Raw genomic sequence first — 20480 nt, 5'->3', positions numbered from 1 at the left:
TATTCGATTCAGCAAAAGGTTACTCTAAATCCTCATTCGTTCTAATTGCAAGAGGATCTGGCCTATTCTGCTAGTGCCAGTTTTTTTTATGCCCGAGTCAAGGTTTCGAAGCCGTTCATTAGAATGTTTTATGAAATTTTGACTAGTATGTACATAATAAGCATACATTTTGAATTTCATTATAAAGTATCAATGCCATCAAATAATGATAAATAGGTTTTTTTTAATATTTCAAGTTGTCTAATATTTGCTTTTTTTATTTGGGTTGCAAGTAAGTTTACCGATTTTAGTAGTAACGTATATCATGAGGGTTGATTACAGGTAAGGAAAACCAAAAATATATTTCTTTCATATTTTAATCTCATTCATATCAAATTACTGAATATAATTTAATGATTTAGTACACACTATAGTGTCTAACAGTTTAAAAATCTATATTAAAATATAAATAGCGTGGCACCATTGAAGATAAATTTCATCGCTTATTATTGATACAAATATTATCTCAATGATTTATCGCACCTTAGATGAAAGGAAATCATAGAGTACATGACGATTCTGAATCGTTAATCCTATTACTTTACATAACGTAAGGTTTAAAACTCAGCCAAATAACACGGAGATATAATATTTTATTACAACTTACATCTCTAACACGATCATAAATTACTTCTAAATATTTACATATACATACAAGTCCAATAGGTTGTTAAAAGAATGAAGTGATTATAACACCACTTCCACTTGGCGCATCGACTAAGCTATGCAAACTATCCGCCCGTAAATTGAATAATTGTAATTAAGAACTACATTGTTATCACACATTGTACTGTACAAGAATGGCAATCATGTTCAACTTTATACGTCAAGATGTCCAAATAAATATTTTGTTTTTGTATTTTAGAATCAATATTGCTTGGTCATGGTCCCATGATGTTAGCGAATAAAATTGTTGAGAACAACCACTGTGTTGGTATTAAATGAATATTACAGTTTATAACATCTCCATAGTGCATATTAAAATGCACGATCAAGAAAGGAATGTGTACACTTGTGATACATAAAATGGACATCTCTAACATGAAATACCACAGCAATCAAACGAGATAATACTAGAATGGGTTTATTTTACATGATTAAAAAATATAACCTGGTAACCCGTGACTATATATATTATGTATGTATGATATTATTGGTATCTATTCAAAACTATCACCAGACTAAAGGGTGTTGAATTAAATAATCATAGTAGATAAAAAATAATAATAAAAACCTTTTAAAATCACATTATTATACCTATCATCTTTAAGTAAAATGGGACTTGAAATTATATCACAAGAACAATTATCTTCATCAACATTTAACAAGAATTTTTAAGCCAATGTAGCAAATAATGGCCAATTCAATATTATTAAAAATATTTTTTTATTAACATGTTCATACTTTTTACACTAATATATGGAAAAATTTTATACATGATAATTATATACATTAAAGGAACTGTACAAAGACTTTACAATACAAGAAGATATTGCATTCCACTTTTTGTATAAAATCTGCACAATTCTTGATATTGTAATCCACTTCTGCTTTTCAAGTCAAATATAGATTCACACATTTTATAATTCAATTTCACTGAACCAATTATATTAAGCTCACTTAAAATTAATTGGAGTTGATTGTAGCAATGTTAAGTATAATAGTATTTTGCATTTCTTTATGACAATGCATATTATGACAGTTCAGTTAAGCTTGCTAAAAACATGATACTCTTGGTAACATGTGTACAGATTCTATTGGAAGATTGTTTACTTGCTTGGTGATAATAAAATTATTGTTTGTACGCGCTTAATAATTAGAGTCTGCATTTCCATTTACAAGTTCATCTGAAGGAGCAGAGTGATGGTAACCATAGAAATGAGGAAGCGCTGTCATTGGTTCATCCATTGCATACGAAGGGCATCTCGATTCAATCTTACATAGAACTTGCACTCAGGGCCAGATAGGGCCATCATCAGGTTGGCATAAACAGTAATAGTTCGTCCTGACTCGACGGTCAGTCGATGGGTTCCTGCTAGTAGTTCACGGTGACCGGGTGGTGCGCTATCGAAGCGCCGGCGTGGTGCTGTGTTGCAGTAAAAGTGCCAGCAGTGACGTTGGTTGCGCTTGTTGCTGCTGTTGATTGCACTTGCTGAAAACATTTTCCTACTGATATTATAAGTGCTAATGTTTGCATGGGCCACGGTTTATTCGAATCACTAAAATAAATAAAAGATAACACCAAAAAGTACTATGGGCGATAGATTTTAGAAAGACGTAAAATTACAATTAATGTAAATTAAAACTTAAATCTGAAACAAATAAATGAAATTAAAGCTCACCTGTGTCGTAATTTGCATCACCGTGTTGGTTTGAGCTTGACTAGCAGTATTATCAGCTGCTCTGCTTTCCGATGGTGGTCTTGAAAAGAGTAAAGGTTTTTAATTTTTAGTTTTATAGGGTTTATACATACAAATTTAAAGATAGGAAAAAATAATGTTATGATATACCTATAATATATCAATAAAAAAAGTAACAATATCTACTATTAATGGATTTTTCCAAATAACATATCATAAATGAACTGGAGGAACTTTTTATTAATCTATTCAATTTCCAGTCTATTTTTCCTATACTAAAATGTTGTTTAAAAATACATACCTAATATCAGGCTTTCTATCCACTTCAAGTGGGTCTTTATCACATTTATTGCACTCATTTGTACAGTCTTCATTTTCTGCAGGAGGTTCAACTGCTGCATTAGTCTCTGCTGTGTCAGTGTGCGTCCGACGATGTGTCACTAAGTGTCCTAAAATTATAAAACAAAATTATCATTAGTTTTATTTATATATTTACTCAACACTTTGAAATTATTGATATTTTTTATTTATTGATAATTATTGATATGACTATTATTGATAATACGGATATACTTTTTTATATAGGAGGATGTAACCTGAACAATGTTTTTATTTTAGGTGTATGGATGATAACCACACTCTCAGATCTATAAATAAGCAATATGGTTAAACATGTAGACAAATTTAAGATATACATGGATTTAACAAGTATTTTTCTATTCTGTATATATAATTTCTAAAATTATTACCTTTACACATAAATTCTTTTGAACAAACTTCGCATTTAAATACTTTAGTATTTGCTCCTTTATTATGCGATCTCTCATGGAAGAGCAGGTTTCCTTTTAATGGGAAGGATTTGCCACATTCGCCACAGCTAAAGGGTCGCTCACCACAGCTGTGAGACCTACAAACAAAATGTTATCTATGTGTTATGTTTCTCAAACAAAATGTTATTTGGCTACATTTTAGTATTAGATAATTTACAAGTATATGTTACTAGTTGCGCTCCGCGGTATCAGCCGCGTATGTTTGTATGCCGTAGGAATATCGGGATAAAAAGTTGTCTATATGTTATTCCAGTTGTCCAGTTGTCCAGCTGTCTATGTACCAAATTTCATTGCAATCGGCTCAACAGTTTTTGCGTGAAAGAGCAACAAACACACACACATCCTTACAAACTTTCGCATTTATAATATTAGTAAGATAGGATTAGTAGGATAGGATTTAGGATTCATTCATCAACATCATATACTGAGAGTAGTAGTTTGATTTCTTCACATTCCAGAATGTGAACAATTTAATCTTGATAAGATATATTGCACTAAAAGTTACATTTACACGAATTACCTCATATGCGTGACAAGGTGTTCTTTCCTCGTGAAAGGTTTAGCGCAAACCTTACAAGCATGCGGGGAGTCTCCAGTGTGCTGCTTCATGTGATTTGTAAGATGCTCTTTGCGCGTAAACGTTTTCTTGCAGAATTGACACCAGTGAGGTGATTCGCCAGTATGTATTCTGTACGAAAATAAGAAATATTTATATATAAGCCTATCTACATGACACAAAAAAAAAATTACTGACATTGTCATTTTATAAACAAAATCCTTAGGCATATACACGTTACACTTATCCGTCTTGAGGACCTGGCACCCTAATCTCTTGGCGTCATTTCTAATCGCGAATGATCTATAGTAATTATATTTGTTTTGCACTGGCTTTTAAGGAATATCATTTACCAGCAGTTTATATACACTGTATATCGCAACTCTAGTTTTGATTATGATAATATGACATTAAAAGCAGTGGTGGCTCAGTGGCGAGGACCTCGGACTTCAAAATCGATAAGTCGGGATTCGAGACCGGGCGAGCGCGCAGGAAATAAATTGATTTCTCAATTTATCTACGCATGTAGATAACATCACCACTGCTTAAACGGTGAAGGAAAACATCGTTAGGAAACCGGCATGTCCAAGAATTAAAAGTTCGACGGCATGTGGCATCTGCCAACCCGCACTTGGCCAGCATGGTGGATTATGGCCTGAATCCTCATAGGAAGCCTGTGTCCCAGCAGTGGGAACATATATGGGCTGATGATGATGATGATGAATATGACATTTGACAGACGTCATACATTAAAACTGCGAAATCTTTGCTAATTACCATCACAAATAACAACTCACCGCACGTGATTAGTTAGGTGCTCCTTCCTGGAGAACGTCTTGGTGCAGAAGGGACACTTATGTGGCGTCTCACCCGTGTGCAGGTGCATGTGGTTCGTGAGGTGCTCCTTGCGTGAGAACGACTTCACGCAGTACGTGCACTTGAACGGCGTCTCGCCCGTGTGTTGTCTGAAACAAAATTTGTACTATTGAAGAACGATTTCTATAGTATAATTGGCTTTAATTACAAATACACTTATAATTATGCTTAAAAATTGACAATTGGTTGTGGGGTTCTGTTTCGGTAAATTATAAGGAGTTTTCTAAATAGCTTATACTCAATCTAAATTTTTTACACGCTTTTTATTAGCTTCACCTGTATGTTTGTTTGTAACCGACTTCTTTGGGCGCGATTTTGACCCACTTTAAACGGCCAGATTTCGTTCAAACTTTGTAGATTTATTGAGGACCGATGACAATACACTAATTTGATAAAGTTATTCCAGTTTTCAATTTGCAAAATATGATTTATGTCAAAGCGTGTTTTTTAGTTTTTTTAAACTATTATATTTTATTATTTTTATTCATGTAAACTTTTACAAGCGTTTATGAGTAATAAAATTATTAGGTGATTGTGAATCTAGTCGTTAATAATCCTCATCGTAATCGTTAAGGATAAAATATAGTTTGTTTTTTATTATTTTTTGTTTAAAATAGTTACTAAGATTTTTTTTTTAATATGTATTTAAATGTATTGCAAAAGACACAGGTTCGAATCCGGCCTCATGACGGCAATTTTCAATTCTTTATATATATTATTGCACACAGTTTGCTTAAGAACTAAATGTAGTTCTAAAATCAATTAATTCGTAAAAATATATATTTTCCTGGTTAAAATTTCACTATTACACAACCTTTATTATATCAAACCAATACACACCGCACAAAGTATACAATACACAAATGTAACCCGCCAAAGCAATCCAGCAGCACCCCATATCTTTCACAGTCCCGACTCACCGCACATGATTGTTAAGGTGTTCCTTCCTCGTGAATGTCTTGCTGCAATACGTGCACGCGTGCGGCGATTCGCCCGTGTGCGTGCGCACGTGCGTTTTAAGATGTTCCTTCCGCACGAACCCACGGGGACATAGCGTACACTTGTATGGAGCCTCCCCCGTATGCTGTCTGCACAGAGTACATTCCGATTTGAATAACACACATTATAACAGTCATACCGCTAGCGGAAGCAAAGACAAGCTCGTCTCAAATCGGAATGCACAATGCTGTGCTACTATTAGCATAAAGGAAACTTCACACAAATGACACTTTTTTTTATTTGTGTGGTGAGTTAGTAGTTTACATGCATAAGCTGCCAGGTCTATTTTAATCAAGCAAATAAAATATGTTCAACGGTTCGTAGCACAGCATTATGTCGATTATGTGGCGAAGGGAAGAGAACAAGTACACAATTTATCAACAGAATGAATAACAATATTTTTAATTCCAATTATCATATTAGTAAACATATACTTACAAACTACCACAACCTTTTTCACTATCAATAGGTAAATGTAATTTATGGAATATTCAGTAAATTTAAATTAATTTATCTCTGACAGAATATTAGTTACTGAGAACTCAAATTTATTATATTATTAAGGTAAAAAAATATGTTAACTACCCATTATATTATTAATGTGTAAATCTATGTCATTCTACTGGCACACAATTTTACTTACCTTTTTAGTTGACGGTTGGATTAAATATCTTCATGGAGAATATACATTACATTTAAGTGTTACGCTTTGATTAATGGTAAAAGTATTTATTTAATTACCTGATATGATTAGTGAGATGTTCTTTTCTAGTGAAGGATTTAGCACAATATGTACACCGGTGTGGCGATTCGCCCGTGTGTTGTCGAACATGATTAGTCAGGTGCTCTTTGCGCGTAAAGGACTTCGTGCAGAAAGAACATTTGTGCGGAGACTCGCCGGTGTGTTGCCGGACGTGGTTAACTTGAAAAAGAAAATAACCATTTTTATATTTTCCTATGTAGAAAATAAGTTTATTATATACAAATCTATCACAAGTCGCAACAACAGATTGATCTAGCAGTTAATTTTCTGAGCAAAAGCTTGTTAATCGAAAGACTATTTTTATGCATATTAGAGATCCTTCCAAAAATATATCATAATGGAAAAATTATGCTCATCATAGATAAAGATAATTTCGGGTCTTAATTGAGTTTCTAGAACTCTTAAAGAAGTTATATTTTTGAATCAGTAAGTGCAAAAAAATAAACTACCTAAATGATCCTTCCTTGTAAACGCCTTCGGACAGTATCCGCACTGGAAGGGCGTCTCGCCCGTGTGTTGCCGCACGTGGTTCACCAAGTGTTCGCGCCGCGTGAACGACTTGGAGCAGAAGTTGCAGCGGTGCGGCGACTCGCCCGTGTGTTGCCGCACGTGGTTCAGCAGATGCTCCTTGCGCGTGAACGTTTTCGAACAAAAGTCGCATCGATGGGGGGTTTCACCTGATAAGTAGAATTAATATGCACTTATGAAATTATTGTTTCCATGGTAAAAGTTCGTGTGAGGTTAGAACAATACTATTTCAATAGGATTGCTATGCTGAACAGAATGTATAAATATAATAAGAATCCTGTCAAAAGTAAAGTTAAATATTATAAATATAATTTGCATTACATACTATATCAGTGTAAATCCAAGCCTGAGCACCGAGGCGTGAGAACTAAACGTATTAAGGATGCAATACTAACCAGAGTGCCACAATATGTGATTGGTGAAGTGTTCCTTTCTCGTGAACGACTTGCCGCACACTTCGCATCGGAACGGCGTGTCGTTAGTATGCGAGCGCATATGGTTCACTAAATGCTCCTTCCTAGTATACTTCTTGCCGCATATTTGACAATGGTGCGGCGTTTCACCTATTCAAGCGGGCAGAAAATAAAACGTTTCATCAATGATGCAACTATGTTTTCAAGATTTTCCGTGCATTAATTGTTAGTCGCCCTAAATGATGTAAGCGAACTATAGATGCTTGAAATGTAACTTAACATGACTAGCTCGATATGCGGGACAAATAGTTGAATCATTCAGTAACTTTCTACTTTCTGCACCACTTGCAAAACCCCCGATATTGGTGCAGGCTTGGTTTCACATTTATGTTTATTCTTTTCATAGAATTGAATGTATGATGTGATTTAATTTAAAACTTATTACTAAAGCGATAATAACTTCAAGCACAATGATATGAAACATTTAAATGCTTATAAAAAAAATGCATAACTGCCTAACATGTTTATATACAAACTTTATAAAGCTTGGTAATGGAAATAAATATACATTTTGCTTGTGTTTGTAATGTTAGAATTAATTTCCATGATTATCATTATATTTCCTATTTAGTATAATATTTTATAACTCAAATATTATAAAAAGTTCTATGCACATGGTCAACTTATTTTTTTTTTCAAATCGAATATGATTTCTTCACTTACCAGTATGCCACATGACATGGTTCATAAAATGCTCTTTTCTTGTAAAGCTCTTCTTGCAAATCTCGCAGCGGTGCGGCGTTTCGCCCGTGTGTTTCCTTACGTGATTGACCATGTGTTCCTTGCGCGTAAATGTTTTTGAACAGTATTGACATCTGTAATTTGGGAATAATATTAGAGCACTACAAATGAAAGAAGATCTAGAGCTGATCTGATGATGAAGCCGGTGATAAATAGAAATAAATTTAAAGAGCTCTTTTAATACATGGCGGATTAATTAAAAAATCTGCCTATTGAAAGATTTATAAGATAAAATTCACATTTATTTTATTTTAGAAAATAGTGAAAACCATTAAGAGAAAATTATATATTATATTATTATTATATATTTAAGATTAGAAAATGTAAGTAAACTATACTCTTTATGTTGAACATAATTGTTTTTTTTTTATTTTTTAAATTAATTACGAATCGCCTTAAAATTCATATTGTTTAAAATCGAAAAAAGTGAATGTGAAGCTAAGCGTAATACGTGAGAACAGGTCAACTCATTTGGTTATTTATTAAGGCACAAGAGAGATTTAATTTTTGATGAAATTAAATAATAATAATTTTAAAATTAAGGGGTGACTCCTATACATGTCGACTATATGTCTCTTCCCTACTTAGTTAATTTATAACGTCATTTAATTATTTTAAATTCTACTACTTAAAATTATCAATAAATGTGATAAGGACATAATAACAATTTGTAATTATATATTGTTCAAACTATACAAGGTAAGTTACTAAATTAGCGAAAAATAATCGGCCAAGTGCGAGTCAAACTCGCATGCATAAATTTTCCCTAACATCATTTAAAAATACGACAAGAGCAAAACATCACGGACCAACACGCGACGTTGCCACTCTGCCTTGTTTAGAGTCGATTGTTAGTTAATAGTTTAGCCGTAGATCAAAAAAGGAAATAAAGTTGGTTATCTAACTTTAACAGATTTACAATATATTTAACTATGACAATAATATAAATTTATTTCGACAAGATTAGACGAGTAAAAATCTCCAGTAACCTGTAGGGTGTCTCTCCAGTGTGGGTCCGTACATGGTTATCTAAATGCTCCTTACGCCAGAAAGTCTTGTGACATGTGGAGCATGCATACGGCTTGTCTTGGGAAAGACGTTTTGCTTGCCTCTCTGCAAGGTCACCAGCTAGAAATATAGATATTATAAAAATAGAAAAATGTGTGTGTTTAACACAATTTTACTTTTAATAAGTATGTTTATGGGGAAAATATAAATAAAAATGCAGAGAATTTATAAATTATATAACAAAATAATAACATGACTTTCATACAAAATCCAAATTCAAATCAAACTGAATTTAATATATCCGATAGATTATTATTATCATTAATATCTGTTGTTTTGATATTTAAAATAAATATCGGATATTTTCGACCCATATTGTGGGTATAGGATAGTACATAATAGGTAATGAATTAAACTTTTTCGTAGAGCGAAGTAAAATTTTATAAAATAATCTTACCCAAATGGCATTTGCCATGTTTTGATAGTTCTGTGGGATTGGAAAAGGCATTTCCACATACTTGACATGTGTATGGTTTATTTTCTCCATGATATCGCCTGTATAAAATAAAATTTATTATTTGATTACTTAGATTACTTGGAAATAAAATAGTAAATATACTAGTTTACAATTCAAAACCATAAAATTTAAATATGTTAAAAAAAAGAAATTAGCATTTACCTATGGACAATCAGTTGATATCGGAATTGGAATATTTTTCCACAAATATCACAGGAGTGATGGCCAGGAGACGCCTCAGCTTCTGACATAGTTGCACTGGTTCCTGCTTCTATCTCCACTTCATATAAGACAGGCTTAAATATAAAGATTTTTGATATACATATTTTTTGTCATTATTAAATATTGAAGTAGAAATTGGAGGTATAATTTAAAAACATAAAAAAAACAATACAGTAACATATTATTAAAAATAAACTACATGTTGGTTTATACCTTAGCCTGTTGCGTTTGTTGCTGCGGTTGTTGTTGCTGGGGTTGTTGCGCCTCTGAGTTAAGTTTCCCGAAAACCTCATGATATGCAAGAAGTTGAGATAGATCCTCAACATTAACTTTGTACATAGCATGCAAGTCATGGTCTGAAGCAGCTGCAGATATCTTTACCACTGCACCTTCCATGCCCATTGTACCAACACTCTGTAATTTTTTTTTTTTTTAATATTAATATTAATCTAGTTTGATGATTTCACATAGAAAACATTCACATACATTGGAAAAAAATTTCACCAATGATGAAAAATGATGGTATAACTAATATGGACTGCTGAAAATCGATAAAAAGGAAACATTTGAAAAATTCAAACAAATTAAGCAAAATAAATCATGAAATCCTTACCTTTAAATCTATCCCTTTAATATCTTTTATTTCAGTGGGTGCAGCAAACTGTGCCGCTTCAATTTTAGCAACATTCTTCTCATCCTTCACTAACAAGGGGTCTACTGCACTTGTTTCTATAGAAGTCGTCCCATCTGGGTTTTGTGTAACCAATATATTTGCTGGTTCACCAGTAGCTTGTTCGATGCGAACCACACTGTCTATTACCTATGATTAAAAAAATAATTTTAATAATTTGATATACATAATATAACATAAAGTGTGAAAATTAAAACATCCATATTATTTTGAACTTTAAAAGAATAGGTAAATAATTTTTTAACCATTCAAATAATTTGATGTGAACATATTTATATTTATCTCATCCCACATTAGATAAAGCAATTTCAAGCAATAATGTCATTTTCCCTTCATTTTTACCTATTTGACTGAACATTTATATATAAAAGGTATAAATGAAAATCTTTTCATAAGAACTATCCAGTAAAATCTCAAATATAAAGATACATCTCTCATACCTGATGATGACCAACAATCTGTTGCAACTGATGCACAGTGAGGGTGTGGTCAGTAGGCATCTTGATAGTTTCATGTAGTTCATCTTTGTCCACAAGCTTCCCTCCACCTGGTTCCACCACAGTAACAATGCCATCTTCACTTACTGTCAGTTGAATCTATAGAACAAATATAACTAGTATTTATACTAAGCTACTATTTGCATACATTTTTATGATTTTAATAAAAAGTAAAACCAAATAAAATTCTTGTGTTAGTAAAATTATTGTGTAATTATATAATTAAATCAAATGAGCCCTGACTAAAATAGTTAACCACTGTTATGAATTAAATACTTTCATGACGAATTTTCCAATATAGCAACTTGAGAAATATGTTGAGTATTTGCAAAATTTACATTAAAAGTGTTAAAAATAAAGATTAAGTAACTTACCTCGCTTACCTAAAGTTTGAGGATTGCATAAGAGTGAAAACAGTCATTCGATTAGTTAATACAAAAGTATGTGGTATTTACTCTTATGATAGATAAATGAAGAAGAATTTATTTTAAATAGTTTCTGTAGTCCAGTAGTTTTAGGTCGATTTAGGCCTGTATTTCGGAAACGTGGCCTACCTAGCTGTAAATTCGTATATACTTGTATGTTGGCATGACAAAAGTAGTCTCAAAATTCACCAATAATTCTCCGGCCGCAAGTTCAAAAATTTGGGGTCAAAAGTAAAAAAAACCGACTTTTTGCACGTTTTTGCCAATATCTCGTTTCCAGTGGCTTTTATGCCAATTGTATTTATTATCATTTTTGTAGAAAATTAAATTCTCTACAACTTTTGTTTCAAACATTTTTTTTTTATTTTGAATCGTTTTTGAGATAGAGGGCAGCGCGAGCGCAGATTAAATATTATTTGAAATCAAATAGTTGTCCCGATCGAAATCAGCTCATTTATGATTTCTAAATTATTTTTTTAACATATAATTATAAATAATTTGTATTTTTACACGCTTTTTATTAGCTTCACCTGTATGTTTGTATGTTTGTTTGTAACCGACTTCTTTGGGCGCGATTTTGACCCACTTTAAACGGCCAGATTTCGTTCAAACTTTGTAGATTTATTGAGGACCTATGACAATACACTAATTTGATAAAATTATTCCATTTTTCAATTTGCAAAATATGATTTTTGTTAATTTATATAATTTTCATCTATAGTCGATAAGGTAAGAAAATTAATTAAAATTTTCGTCGTTCGAGTCGTGTCGTCGTTATTATTTTATTTTAAAAAAAGCGTGGGGTGCTTCTTAAGATATTATCGAAATCATAATCACTCTACTCATATCTGTCAATAAAATATCTATAACCATTGACACCATGCACCCCACGCTTTTTTTTAAATAAAATACTAGCTGTGACCCGCGGTTGAAACCGCGTAAGTCCGTATCCCGTAGGAATATCGGTATAAAAAGTGCCTATGTGTTATTTCAGTTGTCCAGCTATCTACGAAGCAAAATAGTATGATTATTCACCAATAGATGTCAGGGAAAAAAAACACGAATATGACATTTTCTAAAAAAAATTCCTAGCTAGATCGATTTATCGCCCCCGAAACCCCCTATATACCAAATTTCATGAAAATCGTTGGAGCCGATTCCGAGATTCCAATTATATATATATATATATATATATATATATATATATATATATATATATATATATATATATATATATATATACAAGAATTGCTTGTTTAAAGGTATAAGATTTTTTTTTTACTCACGCTATTATTAATTTATATTCATTGAAATTTTTAACACTGTTTTCTTAATTTAAATTCATTTAAATTTATTTTCTATTTTTTAGTTCAGTTTTCTATAAAAAGCGTGTTTTTTAGTTTTTTTAAACTATTATTTATTTATTAACAATTACAATATTTGTAAATATTTTTTTCATTAATGAATCGATCTATGAATTCAATACTGCACTTAATTCCTTTAATTCAAAAAAGTAATTAAGTAATATACTGTAATTACATTTTAATTGTATTCTCTTTTATGGTAACTTCATTTTAAGTAGAAATTAATGTAGTACATCTTGTTTAAAATCTCTAAACGCTGAATAGTATATTTTCCCTCCACAAATTTATAACTACACAGGCAGGTAAGTGTTATTAAATAAATTTATACTTAATTGAAAATAAACAGTTAATGAAAAAAATATTTAAAAATAATGTAATTATAAATAAAAAATGCAAATTAATTATAATTATATATTAAAAAATAATTTAGAAATCATAAATGAGCTGATTTCGATCGGGACAACCATTTGATTTCAAATAATATTTAATTTGCGCTCGCGCTGCCCTCTATCTCAAAAACGATTCAAAATGAAAAAAAATGTTTGAAAGAAAAGTTGTAGAGAATTTAATTTTCTACAAAAATGATAATAAATACAATTGGCATAAAAGCCACTGGAAACGAGATATTGGCAAAAACGTGCAAAAAGTCGGTTTTTTTTACTTTTGACCCCAAATTTTTGAACTTGCGGCCGGAAAATCATTGCTGAATTTTGAGACTACTTTTGTCATGCCAACATACAAGTATATACGAATTTACAGCTAGGTAGGCCACGTTTCCTAGGTGAACCCCCTAAAATGACTGGACTACTGGGCCTGATTGCATGAATATGTTGTAATTTATAAATTTGATTTTGACCCAAGTGGCCAATTTTGATGACGATTTTTTATATGGTCCAATAAATTGTCAGTATTACAATTTAATAAAAATTATTACAATTATACACAAATGATCATGGGATATGTAAAGAATTCTATATTTACACACCTGTTGGTTGGCATGTTCAGGACGGGCTGCCATCAACTGCTGTTGAAGTAGGTGTTGCTGCAAACAAAAGGCATAAATTTTAAATTTTAAGACTGTGATAGTTATTTTAAACGCAAATAAATAAATGTTAATATAGGACTAAACACACGGACAACAAATAAATAAATAAAACCAACTTAATATTAACTAGTCTATTAGAATTTGTAATCTTCTAGTTTACACTATTGTAATTAAGGTGTTAAGGTTAGGTCATAGCCTTTGTTAAATGGCCTACAAGTATTATATAATTTCGAAATATGTGTATTGTATCAACCATGCTATGACTATAATATGCTTAACTGAACTAAATACTTCATGCATGATACAAGTAGCTAAGTAGACTGATGTAAAAATTAAATAAGATCTATGAAATAAACCATGATTAATTAAGATCTCCAACTTCTTAAAGACAATAATCTCATGCAAGTCTATAACATATGCATTACACAGATGTTCTACCTGCTATTCTACAGCACATGTTTATCATTCCCGCTAGAATAGGTAGTGGGTTACCACATAATTTACCATATCAATGTTATGGTGTTGAACAAACTCGACCCGATTATTGGGTACCTGCTGGTGAGAAGCCTGCCCTGAACCAACCGACACCTGTGAAGCACCAGATGAGGCTTGCTGCGCAGTGAGCTCTTGTTGCTGATTGTGCGCCACAAGAGCTTCTAAAATTTAATAACAAAGTATCAATAAATGCTTTGAAGTCTAATCTTTTAATTATTATATCAATATTTATTACTTTTCGAAAATCATAGAAGAAATGATTATTTGCTTTATGCTTATAAATTATGTAAATAAAAATCAAATTACCATGAGCTTGTCCTGATTGAGTCGTTATTATTTGAGATATGGGTATCTGTTGACCACCAGCAGACACTGTGACCTGTGGCTGGCCTGAGTGATGACCTAATATTATATTAGGATCTCCATTGAGTATACTAGCATGTGCTTGTCCGAGATCCTGGAATGATTGGCCAAAATTAATATAAACAAATATCAATAAAATATACAATTTTGGGCCCAAAACAAAGAAGTAATAATTATTCTTAATGTTGAAACTTCACATGAAAATCTAATATGTATTTTTTTATTGATACATGTTAAGATTGCATTGCATTTAAACATTACTAAAATATTAAGTGCCAATTTCACTACAGGCTGATAAAGTCACTGACAACTTATTAAACACTTCTTTATGTAAGTTTTTATAAACTCAGTAATTTTTACTGACAGGCTAAACAAAACATTTCAGAATTTATGAAAGTGGCTATATATCAGATAGAAATTATTTGAACAACTTTTAATAGTAGTTATTTATAATCCTTTTTTTTTTCTTTAAAGAAATAAATACACAGTTCCTATTAAGAAATAACCTTATATGTTCTTTAATTGCACAATATAATGTTGAAGGGATATGTTTTGCAAATCAATTGGTTGCAATTGCAAACTAGAATGATGTTCAATTAAAACAAAAAAAAGTAGTAAACCAATTGGAAAATTTAGTTCGGATATTATTCTGTACCTGCACAGGTTTCCCATTTTCAATCCTAGTATTGGCTGGTAGGCCATACACAGATACTTGGGGTAATGGACCGGGAAACAAATTTGTAAACACCCAATATTTTGCGACGCTCGACAAAGCAACATTCACAGCTGCCGAGTTGACCCGTAGGTCAGTAGCAGATGTAGTAGGAGTAAGATTATTCTGTTGCTGCTGTTGAGCTGACTGAACTCTCTGATTTTGAGACTGTAAACAAGATATTTGTTTGAATAAAACGTCAATTAAATGGCTTTAATCACAACAAAAAAAGAATATTCAAACCTCCGTATTGCCTGGGGGTTGGCCGCCACCCGCGTTGATACTATGGTGATCCTGGTTCATTTTTATTAACTATTTTAAAACCCTTAAAGCTATTTATAAGTTTACACACAGTTTTTGATTTCTACGTATCGGCATTGTCATAATTTGACTGTCAACGAAATGGAGGCGCGGGGGACGCGACGGGCCGCCATTATGAAACTTAGCACACAATAACATTTTTCGAACTATCCTTGTAACACAGTTTTATTCATCACTTACAGATATTAGAACTGAAAATTAAATTAATTTAGCACATTTAATCACTATGGACTTAAATAAGGTATTTATTTATGTGTAACTATTGATTTCAACAATTTTTTTCGACATTTTCCACATATTCACGACGGATAGGACGAAATACGAACGAAAGTTTGTCATGAACATGTCTGCCAACATACAGGCAATGATATCAATAAAATATCTTTTTATTTCCAAATTAATAAAAACACAGAAAAAATACTCATTATTTAATTTTTAACTATTAATTTATTATGAAAATTCTAATGCTTTTAAAAAAGGTCCTCAATTTTGTACGCTTAGTATAGAATTTTATAATAATAATTGCTAGATGTCGCTGTAATAGCTGGCAATGAAGTATAGACAACATCCAGAAAGTAAAGTTTAAAATTTAAAATGTATTTTGTATGTTTTTATGTAGAAAAATATCTTTAACTTATTTTCGTTAACGTATTCTTGTGTTTTCTGCTTGTCTTGTATTTATATTGAGAATTCATCGTGTCAGGAGTAGGTAACTACATAGATAAATACGCGAGAAATCTTCATCAATGGTATCATGTGTCAGACAAAGATTTGAAATATAAATTCATTATTTTTCCATTTTACACTAGGTGTGACATGATGAATCGATAATATGGTAACTGCAAGTAAAGGACATTGTGACGCTTCAGAAAATTAAATTTTGTCATTTGTAAAAGTCCCTTGGTTTTCGAGATATTCGACATTTCCGAAAATTAAAAAAATTCTCACCACTCATAATGATTTCAAGGGGCTTATCTTTTTTTTGTATGTTTAATCTAATTTGGTTTAAAAAACAGAAATGCTCACCTGAGTGCCAAATAAAGGGAAAACATACATATTTCATTAAATATTACGAAATAAAATTTTTACATCATTTAGAACACATCAAATTCCTAATACAAAAATTCCAAAAAATTTACTTCATTACTTGAAATGAACTTGATAATAATGATACGATTAGTGTTGGAATAGAAAATATCGTTCTAATAATATATAAATAAATGCATTCTTTGTTTCCCAAAGATAAATAAATAAAATTTTGCAAAAGTTGTTGAAAGTTGCCAACATCAGCTCTTATTTGATTGGTTTAAAAGATGTAGAGTCTCGGGGTAAAGTACGTAATTATATATCATTTAATCATGTACATAATAAAATTACGTAACATACAACATTAAAAAGTCACGTGGCAGCCCCTAAATAGTGTCCCGAGCTGCTAACGACATGGCCTATTCACTTCGGGCTCGTTCCTCCCGCGTCTCGCGTCCTTGCTCGGAATAGGATCTTGTTCACTTATATTTGCAATTACTACTGTTCAGAATAATGATTATTCTTATACACAATTTCGATAACTCGTTTTGAGACTTTAATAAGTAAAATCATTGTAACTAAAAGTCTAGTCTAGTTGTAGGTAACGATTGCTAATTCAAGACTAAGCGGTAAGTGATAACTATCTAGATAAAATAATACCAACAAACGTTCTATAATTGTTTCAGAATTGTTTGAGAACAGGATAAGTCAATATTCCTATGCGGATGTAAATTATTCTAAACCTATATACATTCACGCGAACGTAGTAGGTTGAAACTTGAAACAAATTACGCTCAGACTTCGACGCCCCAACGATGAACGAAGTTTCAATTCAGTAATAACTGCGAGGCTGTACGGACTGCGCGCCTTCGGCCCCGAATCCCGCGTAAACATTTACGTCAACCACAAAAACTTTTATATTTATAGAGATCGCTTTTCTATCCTTGTGAAAGTGGTTATTCATAATCCACTAATATAAACCAGTTTAGATTAATTAAAAACTTTTTCGAATTTCTATTGGACTATTATCGACTGTTGCAGTTTGTTTATAGAAGTGATCGCCGCGGTCATTTAGCCGGGTGTCATCGATTCGAAGGTTTGTATTTACATTTTAAATGGTTAATCTCGCAAACCTCTCTTATTGTATGTATAGTACTCTGTCTGCTATAGTGCCAATTTTCGCTCTCAGCAAAGTTTTGCCAAATACGAAACTCTACCATCAAATACGATAACTGATAATGAAACTGTTGTGGTATTTATCCACAAGCTATGAAAAAATTAATGGATATCCAACGTTAAGTAAAGCTGTTAAAGCTCTTCCTTTGGATATAACTTTAGCTAGCCTTTAATCATTTGTTTTAAATTTTAAACTAAATGTGTTAGAAAATTATTTTACTCTTAGTCCATTTATGTTAGGCTATATAACAATGTACGTTGTTATAGCCCTAATATTAAAAAGGTTTTTTTGCTTGTCACTTAGAGTAAATCATGAGACACAATATTACCTATACTTGTTAAGCATACCCAACAAAATAATAGATAATGCCGCCAAACATAAAATGATTATGATTTTAAGTATTCTGAAAGTAGGTCTTTTCTGAAATATATTCCGCCGTGTCCCGTGACTAACATTTCATTAAGTACTTATACGGTTACACATTTCAGGTTACTTTTGCTATTATTGGTTTGTTTTACCAAGTGATTGCATAACTGAAAGCATAAAGCTTATACAATAGGCCCGTGGAGTGACCGTCAACATACCGGTTCACTGTTTACAAATTGTTGCATTGCTTGATTGCGATTTCTCGATTGTTTCATACGATAATATTGTTCTAATTATTAGCAATTTTTTTTATCGACAAAATTGCAAATAATAAATGTAGGAAGTAGTAAATACAACAAAAAAGTGTATAGGTAATCAGGTATAATAATATCATATATGGCCTGACCTGACCAGATTAATTATTTTGTATATGACATGTTATGAACTGTGTAGTGTACCTTCTTTGATATGGTTCGCTAAATACAATGAATATAATTGATACATACCTAATACGTATAAACTATATTTGATTACGATGTTTTTCCCTATTTTCCGCACATTAATTACCAATTTAATTTGTCGAAAGAAATATACACAAATATGAAAACGCGTTATGCTTAAAAATATTGTTACTAGCGATACTTTATATCTATACCTACTAACTGCTATCATGTAAAAATCAGTCACATTGAATTGGTAACTTCCGGCAATTAAGAATACGAATAGAGTTATAATAGAGAAGTATAGCATGAATGTCTATTTATTTTAAAATTATCCATAATTTGTTCTCTGTTATAGTAATTGTATGTCATATTATTATAGTACGTATAATCAATTTTAATAGTTCGTAACTGATACAACCCAATCTGATTCATGAGCCATGGTTCACTTCGCAGTATAAATGGAAATGCTCCGATTGAAATTCAAATAACAAGTGATCCCATAGATGCTGCTATGCTATTTCAGAACATAATAAACTTGCTAATGATTTTGTTAAACTTACAGCTGTTATGTTCCGTATCTAAATAATTCTATTAAGCTAACACTTCCTCATATACCTTCATTGCCTTATAGTCAGAATTACTAATTTGAATATTAATATTATAGTTTGATATTGGTAATAGGTTCTTAGTAACAAGGAGTTACTTACCTCTGGGTACTACGAAAATTTGGTCAAGCCGCAACTGTGAAATTGTTAATAAATTAATAAAATTTAGAAAATTAATTGGTTATTACTTATTTATGTTAAAGGTGGACCGATTTTTATGTATATTTTTTATATAGAAGCCCAGTGCTGTGGTCTCATCAGAGCTCAGAGCTTTTGGGCTAGTTTACACCATTTGAAGGCAGTTTCAGTTTTTGACAAAAATAATTGTTTATTTTATTTAATATCATAATATATTAGGACATTTATATTGAATTATATTATCATCGTGAATCTTGAAATATTATTTGTATTACCAGCGGATTCAGCCATTACCTCGTTCTGTGATGACAAGGAAAAGTAAGCGGCACCTTTTTTATGTTATATTTCTTATTTCCGCCGGCATTCTGTCTATCTATATAATATAATATCCAAACTCATAACATCCCTTTAAAAACACAAAACTAAGATTTGCCTTAATTATTATTTTACATGAAGCTTCTCGTCAAAACAAAAATTCAATAATTAATACGTAGTGTCTAGAAAATAATAATGTACCACACTATGGAAAATCGGATTCGAACTTAGAGACGTAAATACATAATATAATATCATAAGTATTTAAGGAAAAATATTTTTTTTCCAATTAGGAAAATGCAATGAGGTAAGTATTTAAAATAAAAAATAGATAAATATGTGATACATATACAGAAAATGCTGCTGAAAGTAAACTATTATCAACGTGCTTCTGTTTAAGCTTATCATAAAAAGATAAGGTTTTTATTTATTTTTTTAGGAAAGTTACATATAAACCCGCACTCTCACCATTTTATGAACACACTGTTCAACATGAATTAAGCATTGTAAGTATATACTTAGTCTGGCCATAAATACTGTTACACTTAATTATAAAAAAATATTACATTTGAATTTCGAATCTGT

General features: G+C 31.5%; 2 protein-coding genes across 10 annotated transcripts in view; one reads left to right on the top strand and one right to left on the bottom strand.

The window, feature by feature from the left end:
* Window positions 1-482: 482 nt before the first annotated feature.
* LOC119832224 (zinc finger protein 271-like) lies at window positions 483-16153 on the bottom strand. Of its 9 annotated transcripts, none has more exons than XM_038355866.1 (23): window positions 15748-16153; window positions 15448-15672; window positions 14736-14886; window positions 14439-14590; window positions 13875-13931; window positions 11475-11483; window positions 11044-11199; window positions 10526-10732; window positions 10126-10326; window positions 9853-9986; window positions 9631-9728; window positions 9155-9293; window positions 8088-8239; window positions 7347-7514; window positions 6873-7100; window positions 6402-6582; window positions 5582-5749; window positions 4583-4750; window positions 3750-3917; window positions 3149-3306; window positions 2701-2848; window positions 2382-2460; window positions 483-2205 (listed from the first exon to the last, which is right to left on the bottom strand). In XM_038355866.1, exons 1-23 carry the CDS (start codon window positions 15805-15807, stop codon window positions 2104-2106), a joined length of 3309 nt encoding a protein of 1102 aa, XP_038211794.1. In that variant the 5' UTR covers window positions 15808-16153; the 3' UTR covers window positions 483-2103. The 9 variants fall into 9 exon arrangements, with proteins under 9 accessions (XP_038211794.1, XP_038211792.1, XP_038211795.1 ...); XM_038355864.1 differs by having other exon boundaries at window positions 483-2191; XM_038355867.1 differs by having other exon boundaries at window positions 483-2191; window positions 14487-14590.
* Window positions 16154-17691: 1538 nt separating this feature from the next.
* LOC119832233 (extracellular serine/threonine protein CG31145) overlaps window positions 17692-20480 on the top strand; it is a 56339-nt gene continuing 53550 nt past the window's right edge. Inside the window, exon 1 of the mRNA XM_038355887.1 lies at window positions 17692-17947. The gene's annotated coding sequence lies outside the window, so the exon portion shown is untranslated. The remainder of the gene's footprint in view (window positions 17948-20480) is intronic.

This window comes from Zerene cesonia, chromosome 15, assembly GCF_012273895.1.
Source record: "Zerene cesonia ecotype Mississippi chromosome 15, Zerene_cesonia_1.1, whole genome shotgun sequence".
Lineage (NCBI taxonomy): Eukaryota > Metazoa > Arthropoda > Insecta > Lepidoptera > Pieridae > Zerene > Zerene cesonia.
The sequence above is the reverse complement of the archived record's forward strand: the minus strand, read 5'-3'. Positions and strand labels throughout refer to the sequence as shown.